This window comes from Chlamydotis macqueenii, chromosome 2 (assembly GCF_036417535.1).
Source record: "Chlamydotis macqueenii isolate bChlMac1 chromosome 2, bChlMac1.mat, whole genome shotgun sequence".
NCBI classification, from domain to species: Eukaryota; Metazoa; Chordata; class Aves; order Otidiformes; family Otididae; genus Chlamydotis; species Chlamydotis macqueenii.
The window spans coordinates 61376401-61396432 of record NC_141557.1 but is presented as its reverse complement, the minus strand read 5'-3'; the positions used below and the strand labels follow the sequence as shown (position 1 = coordinate 61396432).

General features: G+C 39.0%; 1 protein-coding gene across 7 annotated transcripts in view; it reads left to right on the top strand.

The window, feature by feature from the left end:
• TNS3 (tensin 3) overlaps positions 1-20032 on the top strand; it is a 259528-nt gene that overhangs the window by 205024 nt on the left and 34472 nt on the right. For all 7 annotated transcript variants that reach the window (XM_086743082.1, XM_086743080.1, XM_086743079.1 and 4 more), the window contains 3 exons: positions 5289-5467; positions 5841-5958; positions 6050-6133. In XM_086743082.1, coding sequence (XP_086599208.1) covers positions 5289-5467; positions 5841-5958; positions 6050-6133 — 381 coding nt within the window. The remainder of the gene's footprint in view (positions 1-5288; positions 5468-5840; positions 5959-6049; positions 6134-20032) is intronic.

Below are 20032 nucleotides of genomic sequence, written 5' to 3'. Positions count from 1 at the left end.
GAATATTAAGGAGAGCAAATTATTATTACTTTGATAAATTGAAGTACATTATTGATCCTGGAGGTTATTCAAGGGATAAATAACTGCTAAATAGCATTTTTATTTACTTGTGTTGGTAATCAGGATAATGTGAATCTAGAGACTCTAAAGCTTTTTTATCCTGTTGTGATTCAATATATCATAATTTTTTCCCCGCCTCAAACCAGTTTGAATAAGTTAATTTATAGGGTTTATGTAAGTCTTTTCTGTAATACATTGCATTTTAAAAAAAAAAAGCAAAGAAAGCTCTATCATGAAAAACAATGCAGAGAAATAGAAGAGCAGTTGAATAGCCTGAAGAAATACTCAGATCTTTAAAGGTGACTGCAACCCTTCACGCACAAAATCATACTGTGATTTAGAGCCCCTTATAGAGGGGTAAACAACAAAATGCTGAAACTGTCATATTTCTTACTAACTTTGTTTTATCTGTTGCAAGGAGTTTCCAGTTTGACTGTAATTTGCACAGTTGGCAAATAAGTTGATGAAAACTAAGTAGAAGTTAAGGGAAGAACTTTTATGGACAATGCTGGGTTTTGGAAAAGACTAATAGGTCTGTGTTACAAATGATAAAAATTTCCATAACGGGCCGAAGGGCTGTCAGTCCAACTTGGTTTTCCACCTCCACAAGAAAAGTTCTTCCCAGAGAGTCCTACCACGTATGCTGTGCTTGCCCCACTCTCACATAAAGCTGGTTCTGAGGCTAGCCCACAAGCCTTGTGAATCGAGTGGAAATATGTAAGCATCCTCTTACTAGTTGTTGTGGTAACTGAAAGTAGATGTAGGCCTTTTTAGTGGTGTGCCTCGTGCACTCGGTAAATACAAACATATATAACACATGAAGGGTTAACATAATAATAGTTTCTGAAGTTTAGCCAGGACAACTGCTAATCTACGAGATAGAGCATGATTGTTGAAATGTCACTGCAGACAAGATTTTTAGCTTGTTTCTAGTTTTATTTCTTGCACTTATAAAATACCTCTAAATAGTACTCCAGGAAAGCTAAGCAGCTTGTTTTATTTCTACTACTTATAAAATACCTCTAAATAGTACTCCAGAAAAGCTGAGCAGCTAAAGAAACCAAAGAAAGATTAACCTTTAGCCACTGGACATGCTTCTGTTAGCTGTAGCATTGGCATGGTGATAACTATCTGACAAGATAAATGCCTGAGGCTGTTTTGATGCCAATCTGTTGGAATGTTACTATTTCTTCTTCAGGAAAAATGAAATTATTTTTGTGGTTCACAAGAGAAAAGAGAAATTAGAGTATACAAAATGCTTTCCAATAAATAAATATGTCCTCCCGGGATATTTATGAAGCTCTGCCAAAACTTCAAGCTAAACTAGAAGAAGAAAAATGATGTGACTTGTAGGAAGTCTTGGCTCCTGTCACTTTACACTGTAAAAGACACCTTTTAAATTATTAACTCTAAACATCTGTTACATTGAGGCAGTTTTGAAGTACATTTGTAAAACTAATAAACTTAAGTAAAAGTCATTTTTTTTCTGACTCTTTCACTTTATTTTCATCTCATAGATTCAGTTATTTGCTTTAAAATTTCTTGCAGTATATCAGCTCAACTTCTCCTGTGTGTCGTTCAGCATCTGCTGAGAATTTGATATGTAAAACACTTCCAGCTGATTTAAGGAAAATGTCCAGTTTCCCTGACATACCTGTTTGCAGCTTTCTGAGGACTGTATTAACTTTGTGGAAATTATAAGCTTCAGGAGTGTATGACTACTAATGACATAAGTGTATGAATATCATTGGTGATTAAGCCTTCTTATTAGTGTGACAAGTAAAATCTGCGCTAAATTTTAAAGGGTCTTTTGACCCATGCAAAAGGTAGACATTCTGTCGTGGTTTTGTTTAGTGAGGGGGGGCCTAAGGCGGTAGCTTCTGTAGGAAACTGCTAGAAGTCGCTCCCCTTTGTTCAGTGGACTCGGCCGGGCCTAGGGCGGACCTGCTGCTGGCCAAGGCCGAGCCAATTAGTAGCAGAATGTTCCATGATAATGCCTCTGCGATAACTTATTTTAAAAGGGGAAAACAAAAAAAAAAGAGAGAAGATGTGAAGAAGCTGAGCGGGGGCAGAGGCGCAGAGGGGGAGGCGCAGGCCTCATGGGCCTTGCAGGCCTCACCCTCTGGCCTCTCGCCAGGCGGCTGACTGGGCCTGACTCGGTCCGGCCTGGCTGCAAGAAGTGGAGAGGAGATGAGAAGTGAATAAGATATGAAAAGACCCTGAGAGACATCTACCAGCCTGTTGTGAGGAACGGCTGCAGATGCCAAGGTCAGTGAAGAAGGAGGGGGAGGAGTAATGCGGCACCTGGCCAAGATTCCCCTGCAGCCTGTGGTGACGACCATGGTGAAGCAGGTTGTCCCCCTGCAGCCTGTGGAGGTCCATGGAGGAGCAGAGATCTACCTGGAGCCTGTGAAAGACCCCACATCGGGGGAGGTGGATGCCTGAAGGCGGCTGTGGTCCGTGGAGGGCCCGCTGGGACAGCTGTTCTGGAGAGACTGCACTCCGTGGAAGAGATGACCCACGCCAGAGCAGTTTCATGAAGGGCTGTGGTGTATGGGTGGGACCCCACAATGGAGCAGGGGAGGAATGTGAGGAGTTCTTCCCCCGACCATGAAGCAGCGGCATGAAACAACCTGTGATGAACTGACCGCGACCCCCATTCCCTCTTCCCCCCTGTGCTGCTCGGGAGGGGAAGGTAGTAGAGATAATGTTAAGCTTGGGAAGAGGGAGGGGTGGAAGGAGGTTTTCTTGTTCTCTGTCTCATTATCCTGCTGTTTGTAGTAAGAAATGAATAGTTTTCCCCAAGTCGAGTCTGTTTTGCCCGTAACGGTAATTTTAAGGATTTCTCCCTGTCCTTATCTCAAACCTCCAGCCGTTTTTCCTTACATTATCTCTCCCTATTCTCTTGGAGGGTGGGGGCAGTGAGAGAGAGACTGCGTAGTCTGGTCCCAATCAGGCCTGAACTACGACACATTCTCACTCATAAAGTGGTCTACACAGCTGTGTTAAGTAGGAGAGGCAGTTTCAGAAAGAAACTGCCTATACCTTCATAACTTGATTACAAATGGAGTGAAACTGATATTTCTGGCTCCCGTTGCCTCCTGCGGAGGAGCGGTGGGACTTGGAGTGTCTGGTCTCAGGTGGTCTCTTCGATGGCTGAAATTCTGCACAGTGATTCCCACTCATTTTTCTTTAAAGAAATTACAAATAAAAAAAGAATTCCAATGCTAAAAGTTGCTGACTTCTGGAGTAGTATGAACTCTGTCTACATTCTTAACTGTTTTCAATTTCAGTAGAAATCTTCATGACTTTTTAGCATCACAGGAGGTTTGGAAGATATTTGTCCTTGGATTCATGGATTTCATGTCCTTGTCTTTCCTGGCTTCAAAGATCTTGTTTGATGCATCTAATTTGCTTCATTGTCTTCAGAAGATATTCTTTCTGCCTGAAAGACCACACACAAAGTTTCTAGTCAGAGGAAAAAGGGTTAAATAAGTGTTTAAAACATGAATGCTTAAAAATATAGTTTTCAAAGTTGTACTGTAAAAACTGAATCTCAGCTGTGTCTTTTACAAGACCTGCTAGGTATATTTATATTGGCTCGATAAAATAAATAACTGGCTAAATTTGGACCCTGAAATTTAACTCTATTGGTGCAATTTTCAAAAGGGACTAGCAGGGTTTTATTTATTGATTTGTCTTTAGTTTAAGTTACTGTCACACTGGCTTTGATAGTAGCAGAGCTGGATTTTTGAAAGTGTCTAATTCTGTAGTTTTACAAGAGAATTACTAATATTAGGATAAGCCACTACTGGCCAGCAAGTCATTCAGGTTGATACATGTATATGCCAATGCAGAATCACTTAAGTACCATGGATTTTAGTCTGAAATCCCTGTCTATATTTTAAACTTGAATAAAAACTGTTCTCCTAAACAGAAACCTATTTGTGCACTGATGCTCTAGAATGATGCTCTGTTATCAGGGTGAAATGTCTGTAATGGAGGCACTTAATGCTGTGTGCCAGATTTTACACCTTGGCTTCTGTCAGCTACTTCAGATTAGGAAACGAATATGTGTGGAAGGTGTACGCTGTTGTCTTTCTCTACCGAAGTGGCTGGCTCAGCCCTTCTGCGGGTTTAGATGAAGGGCATGCTTTAGACTCCCCCTGTTACAGCTCCGGGATCACAGTGTGTAGATGTGCCTAATCATCACGTACTTACAGTTGGAAACGATTGTAAGAGTTAAAATGACACCAGGAAATGAAAATAATCTCTTTTGGAGATTATCAGCTCTTTTAAGAGAAATAGCTAATTCTCGAAGATCTTTTTGCCTATATAGACAATAAAAATTCTCAGAGGAGTATCTGAAAAGTTGTCCATACAATTATTTTCATACTGTCCTGTGACTACACAGCAAGGACTACTGTGGGATCCATATTATTAACTTATTCATATAAAGAAGGGTGGAACCAGCAATTGCTGCAGGAATATTCTGAAAGTGCCTGTTGGTGGGACCGAAGGACTAAGTATGCGTGCTAATCATAGAGCTGTACTAATGACATTCTCTTAATAGTAACCTTGGAAACAAATACTGCTTTATGCCCTTGAATATCCTGGATTGTTCTGCTGGCTCAGTTTACTCTTGTGTTGCATTCCTCAGGCTCCAGAGCTCCCGTGTGTATCTAATACCTAAATTCGTGGTGACGTGTGATTGCCATGTGTGTCGCCAAAGACGTGCAGTGAGCTGGGTTTATAAGGGCCAGAGTCTGTATTAGCTAAAAAGTAGCTGTGGTTTGGATGAAATGCGTTCCTGGAGAGTGGCGGCGGTGTTGCCGCCAGGAGCCGGTGTTTGTGAGGAACGGGCAGAGAGGTTCCCGTGCGGCCGCCCGCCGCGGCCCTTGCTGGCGGAGGCTTTGCCGGTAGCGTTGGGAGTAACCCCACCGAAAACCAGCGTCAGCAGAAACGGGTTGCTTCACTCCGCTGGAACCAGCTGTACTGCACATGTGTTCCAACTTGTGTCAGCAAGGCTAACTACCACTGATTTATTTCTTTTTTTTTAAATTCCTCCCCCTATCTGTGTGGTTTTATAAAGCAGTTATGAAAACAGTTATTTCATGAGCGTTCTTGAACAGAATCACCGAAGGCACAATAGCAAAGTTTGTTTTAACAGCTCTAACTGAAAAAAAAAAAAAAAAACTTGATTAATCAGTTTACTTATTTGTTTTCAGCAACAGATACACAAGATGGCGACGCAACAAGGGGAAGGATCAGAAAGTTAAGTGTTGGGCAGTATGACAATGATGTCCCTGGGCAGCTATCGTATAACAAGTGTGGATGGATGAAGTCGCCTGCTGCTGACCAGGCTGTAAATCCAGGGTCACCGGTTCCTGTAGGGGAGACCAAGGAGGTAAACAATAAATCTTTCAGGAAAGATTTATTGAAGCGAAAGGCCAGTAGGACGTCTCATGTTCAGTGTTTAAAGTGAATGTGAAGCAACTGGGCACTTGCATTGTAGTAATAAGAACAATGACTTACTGTAGTTATCTCAGAATTACAATTCAGTGTTTAAGGATGTCCTGCTCTTGTCCTTTCTGTGTTTTTGCATGGTTTTAGTGTTCCAAGGTCTATGGAACAGTGGATCAGAGTATATGAAACCTTCTGTAATCTGATTAAAAATGTCACACTGTTGAAGAGTTAATTTTCACACTGTAATTTTCCTTTTATGTGCCCTTTCACTGGAATTTTCACACTGTAATTTTCCTTTTTTGTGCCCTTTCTAGATGGCTGTTGCACATTACCAAGATGAAATAGATGGGAGACTCCTCTCCCCAACAAAAAATGGAAATGAAGCTGTCCCAGCCACACCAGCTTTTCCTCTGTCACCAGAGACACCATACGGTAAGGAGATGTCTGTCTCTTTGTATTTTAATAGCACTGTTAACATTTTAGGTGTTACTGAAGAGGAATCGTACTTTTCCATCTCTCCTAGTGAAAACACCTCCGCTATACCATCAGCGGATTCCCTCCAGCCAAAAGGTCAGCAGCCTATCTGAGCTGTGCAGAACCAGTCCTGGTAAGATACCCCTACTTCTTAAATAATTTGAAACTGAACTGTGTATGAAGACAACTAATGCTACAGTGGTTATTCCTTTATAAATAGGACATATACCTGGTGAATTTAGACATTTGTAAGTCAGAAAAATAGAATTTAGCAGTACTATTTTAATCATATCAAAAAGAAGTGAACAATGAAGAATTATCAAAGAAAGATTTAATGCTGTTAATTGCCAAAAGGGAGTCCCATGTTCACGTTCAGTGTCCAAAATAAATGTGGAACAATTAGGCCTTTGCATCATGGCAATAAGAGGAAATGCAATTCAGTATTTGAGGCTATCCTGCTCTTCTTCTGTGTATGTGTTTGCATGGCTTCAGTGTTCCATGATCTCTCTACTATCAAAGTAGTACTGTCAGAAGACTTGAGTTTCTTCTGATTTTTAATAGATTTTGTCTCCATCTGAGGAAAGAGGGGTGATATCCATGTTGCTATTTTGCCAGGCAAGTGAAGCTTACAATAGAGCTTGGCAGTAGCTACGCTCAAGTCAAGGAGATCCTTAATCAAAGGAATGAATGTTCTGAAGGGTTTTTTTGGAACAATACAGTTTGTAAATGTGCGAGTATGGAAAAATTGGTAACAGATGATGATATGGTTAAAGATTTAAGCTGTGAATTTTATTAATTCAGGATTCTTCTTTGAGGCCTTAACTTTTTGCTGCTAAAAATAGCAGCAAACCTATTGTTAGCTGTCACCTTTTCTGTGCGAAATTATTTTAAAACAATTAAGTTTGAAAAAAACGAAGTATTACATGTGACTGCATCAGGAAGTGTTGGGTATAGAAGGAAGCCAGCATAATTTATTTAAAACCTAAATAAAAATCACAACCCTTCATATAAATTGTATGCATTGGAAGGTGTTCAGATGATTATTCATGTGTATATATAGTTTTATTGCTTACGCTGTCACTGTCTTCTCAGGCAGGATCTTGATAATAGAGTTTCCGATAAATTTGATGGTGGATTTTGATGCAATAACAGTTAGTGTTGTGGTTTTAACTTTGGAAAAAAAAACTTTTCCTGTTTAATTTGCCTCATTTAATAGTTATTAAAAGCAAGTTACATTAACACAGAATGAAATTATCTTTAGAAATAAGGCAATCTTCTGCCCAGTTCAAGACATCTCTTTATGGTTCAGTTGCTGTGGCTTTGCCCGTTACTCTCTCAACTCTTAAAAAATTAGTGGTAGATATTCTCCTCGGGCAGCTTCAGCAAATCGATTACAGGTTGCTTACGTTGAGTTAATCTACTGAACACTTTGTTTTTAAATTGTTTCTATCGCTGTTGCTAAGAGTTAGGACTTACCCTGGGAAATTTAGTGGCTTTCAGTGTATTTCTCTTATTTTGTTGGGGATTCTCCTTCTTAATTCCAAATGCTATATTTAGATACTCAGTTAATGGGACACTGAAAATAATTACATTAGCTTAGACTAAAGCAAGTAGTTCTCCCTTTCAATACACCTTAAAAAATGATGCTCAGGGTGTACTGAATCATAGAATAGTTAGGGTTGGAAGGGACCTTTCAAGGTCATCTAGTCCAAGCCCCCTGCAAGGACCAGGGACATCTTCAACTAGATGAGGTTGCTCAGAGCCTCATTCAACCTGGCCTTGAACGTTTCCAGGGATGGAGCATCTACCATCTCTCTGGGCAACCTCTTCCAGTGTTCTACCACCCTCACTGTAAAAATTTTTTTCCTAATATCTAATCTGAATCTCCCTCCCTCTATTTTGAAACCATTAACCCTTGCCCTGTCACTACAGGCCCTACTGAAGAGTTTTTCCCCATCTTTCCTGTAGGCCCCTTTGAGGTACTGGAAGGCCGCTATAAGGTCCTCCCAGAGCCTCCTCTTCTTCAGGCTGAACAGCCCCAACTCTCTCAGCCTGTCCTCATAGGAAAGGTACTCCAGCCCTCTGATCATCTTCGTGGCCCTCCTCTGGACTCTTTCCAACAGGTCCATGTCCTTCTTATGTTGGGGGCTCCAGAACTGGACACAGTACTCCAGGTGGGGTCTCATGAATGCTACAGGTCAAGTGCTCAGCTCCCTATGGCTTTGCTGTTAGCTGCAAACATAATGTACTTTGACACTAAGGTTACAGGTGTATGAGGTGGGTCAGCTAGAAAACATACAACACACCATTAGCGAGAACCTCTAAGAAATAGTAGTTAGGTGACTTTTCCACCAAAGCAAAGAAATTTCTACTGCCAGAGGCAATATTAGAATCCTACTTTAGATATTTTTTTCCCCTTTTCCCTTCACTATTCTACTTTATTTGTTGCCTGTGTCTACAGTAAGTATCTATTTACTGTATTTATTTGCTTCTGTGTCTTCTGACTTTGGCAAGAATCTTCTCATTACTTTTGCTAACAATCCCTAATTCATTGCCAGAGCAAGAGCATTGTGTTTTATGTGTTGAACAAGGACAAGAATCTGAAGGGAACAGAAGTAGCTGTTCCTGTGGTTGACACTGCTCTTATGCACATGTGACAAACGTGACTCTGACAGTATGCACTTTGCCAGAACACTGACAGCCCCAATTTTTAATACTTTCCTTTGCAACCTTGCCCTTCTTTTGAATGCTTTCATGTTTTTTATTTTGGTAGAAGTTGGGAAACATACTGACTTCTCTAGAGAGTTTCAGCAGATAGAGGTCTTTGGAGTCACGGACTCTGGAGTCTTAATTTCTGCCATTAAGATATTGCCCCTTTTCTCTCAGTTCAGATCACCATTGAATTCAAAATTGTTTTGTTCTGCATCTTGGCTTTTCTGCTTGGCTGCATTCCAAGTTAGTGAGGATACTGTAACATCTGGCTACCAATTATCCAGACATATTTATTTTATAGTCTTATTTCCTTCCCACTTCCTTGTACAGAAATGCTTTTACTATAGTTAGCACTCACCATATCAAGGGAGAACTACTGTGGTTTTAGAAAAGTATAAAAGTATACATTTTAAAAGAACAATATCTGCCCTTTTTATGTATTCTGTATTCAAGAATTACAATGACATCCAGTCTTTATGCATACAAAATGATAAAATCATCTGTTCTTTTGTAAGTTGTTCATGTTGTAAACTGTGTACCTTATCTTGGATGCATGTAATTCTGATTCTTAAACTATTTATTGAAGTGAAGGGCACTATCTTCACTGAAACCTGACAACACCCTGTATAAAATGGTGCTCTGTTAACCTTAGAAATCTTACTTTTTTGTCCAGGTGAAACCACTTCACTAGGGAAAGTCAGTCCAGTGGTGTTATGTATCTGTCTCCCTGTTGTTAGCTATGCCCTACCTCTTCTTTCTCCACATGTATTTATTGTCGATACCCTGCCTGCCCCAACTGGAAAAAGCAGGATTCCTTGTTCTTTCTCAGACGGGAGCAAGTTTAACATCGCTCAGTCTGTGTTCAGGCATGTAGTCCTTCCGTGTCAGTCCTGCTGCTCTAGTGATCGCTTGCTGCCATGGTTTCATTGCCCTTTTCCTCACTTTACATAGCTTGCAAGTGATACAGCACCCACAGAGTTCATTCTGAATTACCTTTTGAAAGACACCTTGTTTCTTAAGACAAACTTGAGCAGTCTGTAAATTGGGTAGTTTTGTAAATACCTCATGAAAAAGCAGGCTCCAGATAGAACCCAGATGCTGTTCTCTGAGTAACACAGTAGCTGTTGTATATCCCTCAGGAGGGTCCCACATATCAGTGAAGGAACAGAAGCACTATTTGTAGGCCATTTTTAAGCTTATAAAGGCCGTTTTGTCTCAGACAGCATACAGCTAATTGAAGTCCCTTTGTATGTGGAAGTAACAAATAAAATCATATCAAGCTCTTTGCCAGAGGACTGAACTCTGGCTAACCTCCCCTGCCTTCCACCCCTCAGGCTGGATGTGAGAAGCTGCCCCTTCCTCAGACCTGGCCAAAGCATGGACAGAGCTTTGCAGAAAATCTGCATTCACAAACAGGCACTGTCTTGCAGTAGAAGGCAGCAATCTGTGAAACAAGGGAAGATTGTCTATAATCCTTTATCCATGTACTGACAAAGAGAAGACATGATGTCCTGGTTTTCCATCTTTTCTGAACAGCCTAAGTATACTTGGGTAGTCTGAGCAGTGCATGTGGTGGAATGATAGCACTGCTGCTGGTATGAGGAATCTCGGAGCCTTCATGCATGTGTAAAGCCTTGCCTTTTCATACCCACCACGGAGCTTAGCCTAGGTACCTCAAAGCTTATGTTAGGCATACGAGCTGCATCTTTTCTAAATATTGTCCAAAGGTCATATTTTCTCCTCATGCTGTTACGGAACTCTTCAAGACCAGACACTGGCATGTTTCCACTTTTTTTCTAATACAGACTCTGTTTTTATCTGACAGAGACACTGTAATCCTAAATTCTCTCCGTTGACTAACATAGACTTAATATGTTACATCACCCAGTAGAGAGATGAGTGTTTCATAAATCTCTCGGAAGGCAAAAGCACAACCTAACAGATATCCTCATTACTGCATAATTTTATTACTTATTATAATTTTATACTGTTGTCATTTCATACTGCTATTCCAGATTGCCATTTCTTCCAGACACTGAGTTGCAAGGGAAATGAAACATACTGCTTAATTATTCAATTAAAAAAAGTCAACGTTCTGAACTGGAAACATTTTCTGTGTGTCAGAAGGGTTAGTAGGATAGGGACTAAAAGTGATACTAATTTGTGAGAGGGAAAAAAATCATAGTTTATGATGTGCAGAAACTTCCTCCACAATATGAAAAGGTTTCATATAATATTTATTTATACCTGACTGCCTCTCCCCCCCTTAACTCTTTAAATAAGCATGTCCAAAGCAGGAGATGGGTATTGAACTTCTCCTGACATCTGGGTTTATTTGCTTAGGACATCAGTGCATCCACTTCAGTGGATGGTTATCATAAGCTCTGTCCTCCTGGAAACAAAGATGCATTTTGTTTTTTGTTGTTGTAATTTTGAGTTTGGGTTTTTTGGGTTGTTTTCTTTTGTTAATTTTGCAGTTTTGGGGGGTGGGTTGTTTGTTTGTTTTAAACATTGAGGCTATTAATGAGCAATAAAAAATATAAGTAGAGACAAAAAAATTATGATGTTTACCACAAGGCAGATAGACAAGGTCTCTGTTATATTTTTCATTGTCCTGCAATTGACCTTGACATGTTTATCTCGTGGCTAAACGCAGTGCTTACCTCCATAATATTTTCATAATGAAACATTATTTTCATAATGTTTCTTAATTATGATAAAATATACCATTTACTAGTGCATATGAAGCCTCCATAGGTTTCAGGAGCAAGTAGAAAAGGACTTGATTCTCCTGTTCAGAAAAAGAGCATGTGGAAAGCATAGTCATAAATGTTCAGAGGCCACTTCTTGGCTGTTGTAAACACTGAAGACAATATAATGTGTTATGATTTGCATCACACTTTTTCCTCCTTGGATTACTTTCATTGACACATTCACCTCCATAAAACTAACCTTTATACAAACTTTTTATTGCATGAAGTTTGGAGATGACTTGATTTATTTTCAAGTCTTTATTGTCACAGATCACCTTCCCTTTGCACCACTGATTCTAATACAGTTCTTAACATATCTTTCAAATACAAATATGGAAATTTTGTATTGTGTCTGGTCTGTGTAGAAAGAAGTAATGCTTATTATCAGCAATTTCAGTCTGGTAATCCAAATTCACAGCAAAGGTAACAATGTTCCATCTCGTGTGTGGAATAGATTAACGGTTTAATTTAATTCGTACCCATCTGAATGGTGGAAAATATGTTGTAACAGAAGAATCAAATAGAAACTAAAAATATTTTGAAATACTTGTACTCTATGCATGCTTTTAGTGAGTGATATTAACCAAAATACTTATAAGTGTCTACAACTGAGCTGTTTGGTAATCAGCTTTAATTGAGCTTTTTTTTTTCCTTCACACTCACTTTGATTAAGATTTTCATGGGAAGTACTCTCCCAGTGCACACTGATTAACTTACCAGAGCTTTATTCTCCGGCTTAGAGATAAGAATTAAATGATTTAGAGATTAATCCATTTATCAAGCTAAATATGGACTAGTTTTGTTTATAGCCATGTTATATGTTTCTACTTTACAAAATCTGTACATATTTTAGCCACTCATTAAAAATTCTAACACATCACTGATTCAGAGGAGTAAGGAATACAAATATACATGCCTGAATATAAAAAGCTAGAGATTCCTAAGTCCATGGAAGATAGTATATGATGAACAAGCAGTGGGACAATAGAAATGTATTTTCTTTGGCTCGTGTGTTAAAGCTGACAAAAGATGCCATTCTTGTTACTGTATTTTCATAAGAAAGTTCATCGTCTAAAGTATACTCTGTCTTGCATTGGTTTTGGATACTGTAGTTTGATAAAATATTCTGGAAAATATTTTGGTTTGTAGCCAATGTTGATCACAGAATCAAAAATTTTTTAAATCTGATGGTTGTGTCAAGACAAAGGTATTTCATGGTAAAATGTGCTTATAGCCCTGTGAGCTAAACTTCTGCAAGGGGTGGTGTTTGGTGTGACCTACAGGTTGAACATCATGCTGAACATGAGATAAATTAATGTGCTACAGATGGTCAAGGAAAACACGTTGACTTTGAGTGTCTGCAGAATGCATAATCTGGTGCACATGTGCATAATTTCATGTGCAGCTGCTCTGTAATACTGCAGAATTAAAAAACAAGCAAACAAACAAACAAAAAAAACCACAGAGAGGACGGTTAGGTGCTTCAGACATTGCATTGCAGAGATGATCGGTGAACCTAGTCGCTGTCTCCTCTTCCTCCCATCCTCACTTCCGTAGCAGGATTTCCATCTGGACAGAAACACTGTGACTGCAGATCAGAACGGGCTTTAAGCCATGTCCTGCCCTGTTAAAATTGCATTGGATAATGAATCACATACTGATTTGGAAAGACTTTCTGGTTTATACTGTGTGTTTCACCAGTGAAAGTATTCACGTTCCCTTTTTTTTTGGTTGTACTGGATGACTTTTTATTCCATCTGGGGAAAGTGCTGATTAACAAGCAAATACAAGAGCTGAGACTGTCCCTCTATAAAGAGAAAGTTAACAGTGGTCTTGGAGGCTGGTTGGCACTGTCTGCATTATCCATTTGAAACAAAACCAAGACTGCTGAAAAGTTACATGGAGTCGTCTGCCTAAAATAGCAAACGTGAATTAACTCTTCTCACAGGGAAATGAGTATCCAAGTGCTGGGGACCCTAAACGTAGAAACAAGCTCTCCACTTTCTCCCCCGCTCATTTTGTCCTCAAGTCAAATGTTGAACTGTGTTAAAGGCATGGTAGATCTTGTGATGAAAATGCTGTCCTACAGGAATTTGTATGTAATAAGGTTTTTAGCTTGGGACATCTTTAAAGTCTCTTACACATTATAAGTCTCTTACATGTTAAAAGTATTCCATCAATGGCAGCTAAACAGGTCTGACTGCTTCTTGATCCCATGCTAATACCATTAAAACAAATAACTGTTGATAGGTTTTCCTTCAAGAAGAATTACCTTGTAGACTTCATCCCTTATTTGGGGCACCTCACTTTAATCCATTCTGTCTACTATTTGTTCGGTCTTGACTCTTTTTTTTTTTAACACAGTGAATTTAAAATGAAACAACTGCCTTTTTTCAAAAAGAGTTATTAACTGAGAAAAACCTGGAACCAGCAGTAACACAGAAAACAGCACCTGCATGCTTGGCAATACAGTCCACTCTCTTCACTGCATATCTTGGCAGTTGACAGCCGCACAATATTAAGGCTTTGATTCTATCTTCAAGCCCTGCGTTGCAGATGCTCCTAAGCTCTTTAAAGACTGTCTGGCCATCAGTGGCCTCGAGTGCCCTGCATGGCTGTGCTGCACTGCAGCAATGGAAGTGCCTGCCACCAAGTAAGACTGGTGAGTATTTAAGACAGACGCTTTTCAACAGATGGCCCACAAGTGTAGAGTTTACTCACAGTGCATAACAGAATGACCACAAACCTTGTGGTATTTTCAACAAATTATAGAGCATGCTGCTTCTGCATGATTTTCCTGCAAAACAAAACATTTGAGGGGGGAAAACCCCTCTATGAGATAAATTGCAGGGGTGAGACTTGAGCTTTGTGCATTTTATCTAATGCACTTATATGATGAAGTGCTTCACTGGTGAGTGCAAAATAAATGTGAGATAGACCAAGAAACCCTCATAATTTGAATTAGCTGTTAGAAACTTGTGGGCAGTTTGAGGACTTGCCACCATTTCAAAATGACACACAAAAACCTCATTACTTGTATAGAAGGCTGTGTTGCATTAATCTCTATTTATTGTGCACTGTCAGAATTACCAGTTGAAGCAGACAAATATGCTACTAATAAAAGTACTAAGTATACATGTGAGTAGCAACTTAGAAAATAGGTGGCCCACCATTTTTCAGACATATCAGAAAACAAACAATAAATACTATGCTAGGAAACTCAGAGTCGCTTGATTCATTCTAAGAAGCGGTTATGTTTATCAAGTGATAGGTACTGAGCTTTTTGAGTATCACCTTTAGTATGTTCCTGTTTTCTGTAAAAATGAAGTTTTGCATAAGATACTTGCTACCATGGTTAGTAAACTGTGCCAGGATTATATAGTGAGCACTCACTTGTGTACTCTCTCCTTTTCTCTTTCTGTTTACCGTTTTGCAAAATGAATTGCATGTTCTGGAAGATGCTCATTGGTATTTTTCTTTGTTAGCAGATGAAGTGGTGCTTGATTTTGTTATATTTATTTAACTACCTAGGTATTTTATCCAACAAAAAGACGTTTACAATGAATGATTAAAACGTCTGTTTTAAGTATTGGGTTTAAGATTAAGCCTTAGTGTCTGCATATTGCTGACTTATTTTCAAAATGTCTTGAAAAATCACACAATTCCTTTAATAGCCTTTGGAATTGTCAGTTTGCTTTCATTTATTTTCACCTCCTGTCTTCTTCCACCACCCCCTGCTCTGAAAATCCGATATATATGAAATTTTTCTGATATATATAATATATATACACACACTTTTTTTTTCCCAAGTGACTTTAGGATCTGTGAGGGGCCACAGGTACATTGAATTTTTTTCCCCTCCACTCCCAGGAGGTTTGGCACAGACTTAGCACTTGGAATGGGAAAAGTGGGAGAAATTCCTGGAGAGGAAAAAACTACATGCATGTGTTGGGGGAGAAACAGCAGGAAGGAAGCTGGGTAGCAGTAGAGTCGCTATAGCTGGGCTTGAGGGATGTAATGAAGATATGTTAAGAAGAACTAGTACAGAAAGCAGAACAGATTCTTGGTTTCTTTCAGTCCTTCATCAAACACTGTGTTAAAAACACAAAGTCTAAATGGGATCTAAGTAAAATTAATTCTGAGTAGTACTGCATCTGTAGCATTTCAAGAAAAAACAATGTGAAGGCAATCTGAGTATTTCAGTCGCACTGCTGGTTTGTGCCCGCTATTGTCATTGGATTTCTTGAACATTCTCAGTTTGTGTCAGCGCTCTCCCAATGTTACAAGTATTTGTCCAGAAAGCTTCAAGAATAAAGTAAATGGAAATGAAATTCTTCGGTAGGAGATTATAAAACAGCTATGAAGATAATGTAGTACTGCAGGTGAGATGTTCTGGATCTGTGGGATAGTCACTGGGATCCCTGAATTGATCTGTGTACCAGATAAACTCTAGGAAATAAAGATGACAATAGGAAGATTACATAGACTTCTTTATAAGAAGATTAAATCACACTGTGTGAATTTTATGGCTTTCCAAAAGCCTGAAAAATTTTGTGATTTCTTGTTATTATCACTTATTATATTCAGATTTTTGTTTATACTGTTGGTTTTTTTTCTTTGAAGATAAATGGAGAACAAGTTAATGAAATGTATGAGAAGGTTACGGGAACATTCATTCAGATGTCTTCAGATGTCTTGTCTTAGAGCCAAGCTGAGCTTTCATTTGTATACATTTTACCAGTATCTGAAAGTTGAATCATATAAATGACAGTAAAGTTTATATTGTGTTTATTTTGTTAAAACTGTTTAATGCAAAAATTGGCATAAATTATGTCAAGAAAAGGTTTGATTTCCTGAGCGCTCAAGAAACCTTTCTGTATTGAGGGCAGAGAACAGATGCAGCTGCTACTTCCCTAAAATGGGATGCATTAGATTGTAGATTCATTCTACGCTTGGTCATAACAAAATGTTATCTGAAGATCAGCAAAATATTTTTTGTTCTGGAAAACAGTATTTTAAAAATAGCTTGAGATTACACATTGGTTGTGGCTTTCTTTTTTCACTGTTGTTATTTCAAAGCTTTCATATCTGGTGAAAAGAGAGTGTATTATTAACACCTTTCATTCAGTGCTTTTGAAGGGTGCCTGTTGGTTGTAATTCTCTGCAAACTGATTTGATGCCCAGTTGGGAGGTGACACACTCAGAGTTGATAAAACTTCCTAGTACTAAGATATGCATAAACTATGCATTTTAATGAAAGCTGAGACCTGTGTAGTCAAGAGACACGTCATACTGTGGTCACATGCCTTGAAATTATAAGATCAAGCTCAAACAGTGTACGAAACATAATGTTAATGAAAATGTTTCTGCTGCGCTTCATTTTATTTCTTTTATCTTTGCATTTATTTCTATGTCTGAGTGGCAGCTTAGCAGTTTGAAAACTCTACCTGCCTGTGTTCAATTGCCACAAATATTTTGGCAATGAATTTGTTATGAAGGATGTTTGAAAAAGAAAAGAAGATAAAGTTTAAGAAAACATTAGAAAACAAAATAGAGAATGTTGAATATGTTCAAAATATGTTCTCTGTATGCAATATTTGTTCTAGAAATTCCATTTCGATTTATATTTGCTCCATCAGGGAGGATACTATAAAACTAGTCTGTTTGGATCATTGCTAAGCACCAGACTCAACTTACGAAGTAGATGCACTAAGAGACTTGTAGATCCCTGCATGTCAGAGAACTGTTTTCAGACGTCATTCAGGAAATGGATGCATTTTGGAAACTTCAGGTTGAGTTACTCTGAGAGGAAAAGCAGGTCAGAAAAGGATCATGGGTCGCCAAAGAGAATACCAAAGTAAGGGAGTGTTAGCACTGATGGTTGCAGCTCTGGTGCTTTACAGTCTGAGGAATCCTCCTCCTACTCCCACTGCTCAGTGCTGAGGGCTGTGAGTTCAGTGGGCATCAGCACCGCAACCAGCAAAAGGTAAATATTGTGACGTCAATGCAGTGATATTATATGTGGTCACTCAGGTCTTGACAGGTCTGTACGGTCGTGCTATTAAAGCCAGTGGCATTCACAAGCATGATTGTTTTCCCCATTTTCCACCAGCTTAACCTAAATCTTTAACATTTTCTAAATCACATTTAGAAGGGGAAGGAGGCACTTTTTCCATGCAAATCTAATAACCAATTAGAGTATTTATAAATGACGGGAGAGATCCAAGGTCGTCTCCCTCTTCTGCATGATTATTGGCAGGACTTGAACCAGGCTTTCCTAGGCAAGTCTGAAAACTGTGATGCTTTTGAGCCAAATTTCTCTTTCTGGCTTAGTTCATACACATTACTATTTAATACAAGTTAGAATAATGGTAGAGCAGGCCTCTCACAGCAGGAAAACTTGAATTAAAATCTATTTAAAGGATGTGCTCTGAATAGGATAGAGGATAAATGGCTAAATCTATTAGACTACTTAAAGTCTGTAAGTGTGAAACTGGTGTGAAAATACTCCTTTGGTCTGGAATTGTCAGCTTTCTACAGTAGCATAAAACCTCCCTTGTGCAGGAAGCCTTAGGTGACCAAATGAACATGATTCTTCCAAAGCTCGTTTTTCCCATCTGTTATATGGCAAATCCAGGCTTGTGCCCTGAGGGTTTGAATTCCACTCAGCAGCAATACATCTGAAAGTTTAATTGTGCAGTGTGCAGCTTACATCCTTCCTGTAGCTCTACTCCAAAGGCATTTTCTCTTGAGAGAAAGCAGTAGTATTGTCTGGTATTTATTTATTTATTTAAGGACTTTTTTTATATTTGCCATCCAAGATAACTGACTGTCCTTGGAATATGGACCTATTAGCTAGAAAGATGATGGCATTTCCAAAGGTGCTGAACAGAGTTTTTTGTTATTTTCACTGGTATCTGTGAGAGCTCATAATTTCTAAAATTCAAGCAATAAAATAAACAGTGTAATTCTGAAGTTGTAAATGCCAAAAAAAGTTGTTTACATAATTAAATCATTACACAGGAAAAAATGTGTTTATACAAGCCTTCAGTGTTGTAACTTTTGATCATGGTCTCAAAGCAGATGTGCCTCTTCAGTTAAGCTTGAAATACACCCTGAGACTATACTGGTGAGTGGTGCTGGTCGTTTTGTTTTGTTTTGTTTTTCTTTTTCCCTCTCTAAGCACCAGTGAAAAATTGATTCCTTGAAAGGTTTCTGAAGCACTAAGTTTTAGAGAGTTTGGTTTCTATTTTTCCCTTTCAGTAGGAAAAAGTCACGCATTTCCCCACATAAATCTGTCATTTGACCAATGACTATCTATGTATGTATTCATTGAAGTATATATGAGTAATATCTTACACATATATAAAAAAAAGAGAAGAATCTGAAGCTGAGAAGTCATCCACCACTAATTTTTGCTTGTTGTGAAGATGCAAGAGATAAGTCATTGTCAGAAGTTTGTCAGCAGTTTGACAGAAATACAGGATTGAATGGCAGTCTGGCAGATGTGGATTGTTTTTACATCTACCTGTTGATGCTAGTTAGCAGTGCATGTGGATAGCATGCATTTTTGAGATGTGACTAGTCCTTTTGTCTGGAAAAGCTTAAATTAACAAAAATCCATGGGAACAACTACTTTCCTTGCTATGATTCCATGAAACAAGGTTTTTCAAATTTTCCAGAGTGAGGTCTCCTACTCTATGATGTGGTACTTGATGACTGTGTTGTGCCAAAGTAATCCATGTAGTGTGAAGGAAGACTGAAGGAGAAGAAAGCTCCAAAAACTGAAGTACAGCTGTGAGCACATGTTTTCAAAACAATTAAAGTCTTAAAATGATCCTGTGTTTGAGTGCCTGGGAAGGTCTGGTCTGCTGTATTTGCAAGTTGAAAACTTTCTGTAATTTCAGGATTACAGACCTGCCAGTGTTGAGTGGGGACAGAGGAAGTACACATTCAGTCCCACTTAAGTGTTTACAGTCCAAAGGCCATATTGCTCTATGTTTTTTAAGATGCTGTTCTCCCCTACATTAATTCTCTTCATGTTTATTCCCTCTTGCAGAAGAGGAGAAAACTAAATTAGTGTGTGTTTTTCTATGCCTGAGTTAGGCATGTTATTTTATGGAGCCATTCTCAGACACTAGGAGACAAAATCTGAAATGCACTGTCACTTGAGATTGACTCACACATTTCTGTCAGTTGTGGGAGTAGCAGGGAAACATATGCCATTCCTTCACAAATTGTGAAGTTTGCTGGATATGCGTCTGAGGGCCATGGCATAGCCACCCTCCTGCAGGGTTTCCTATTGGAGAGGAGTGCACGTTACAATTCAAGCTCTGCATTTTAAGCTACTTTGGCTAGATCCTGCAGTATGGTGGTTCTGATGAAGCTGGGAATCTTGTGCACTTTATCTAGGAGAACTGTACACAGGCCTTGCTATGCTAAAAACTAACACCTGGCAGCAGATGGAGAACCTGACCCTTGTTTCTGTGCTGTGTCTGGCACAGCCATGAAACCAATTCTCCTTGCTGAATAATGGACCTTCTCCTTTTGGGATGGCATTATCTCAC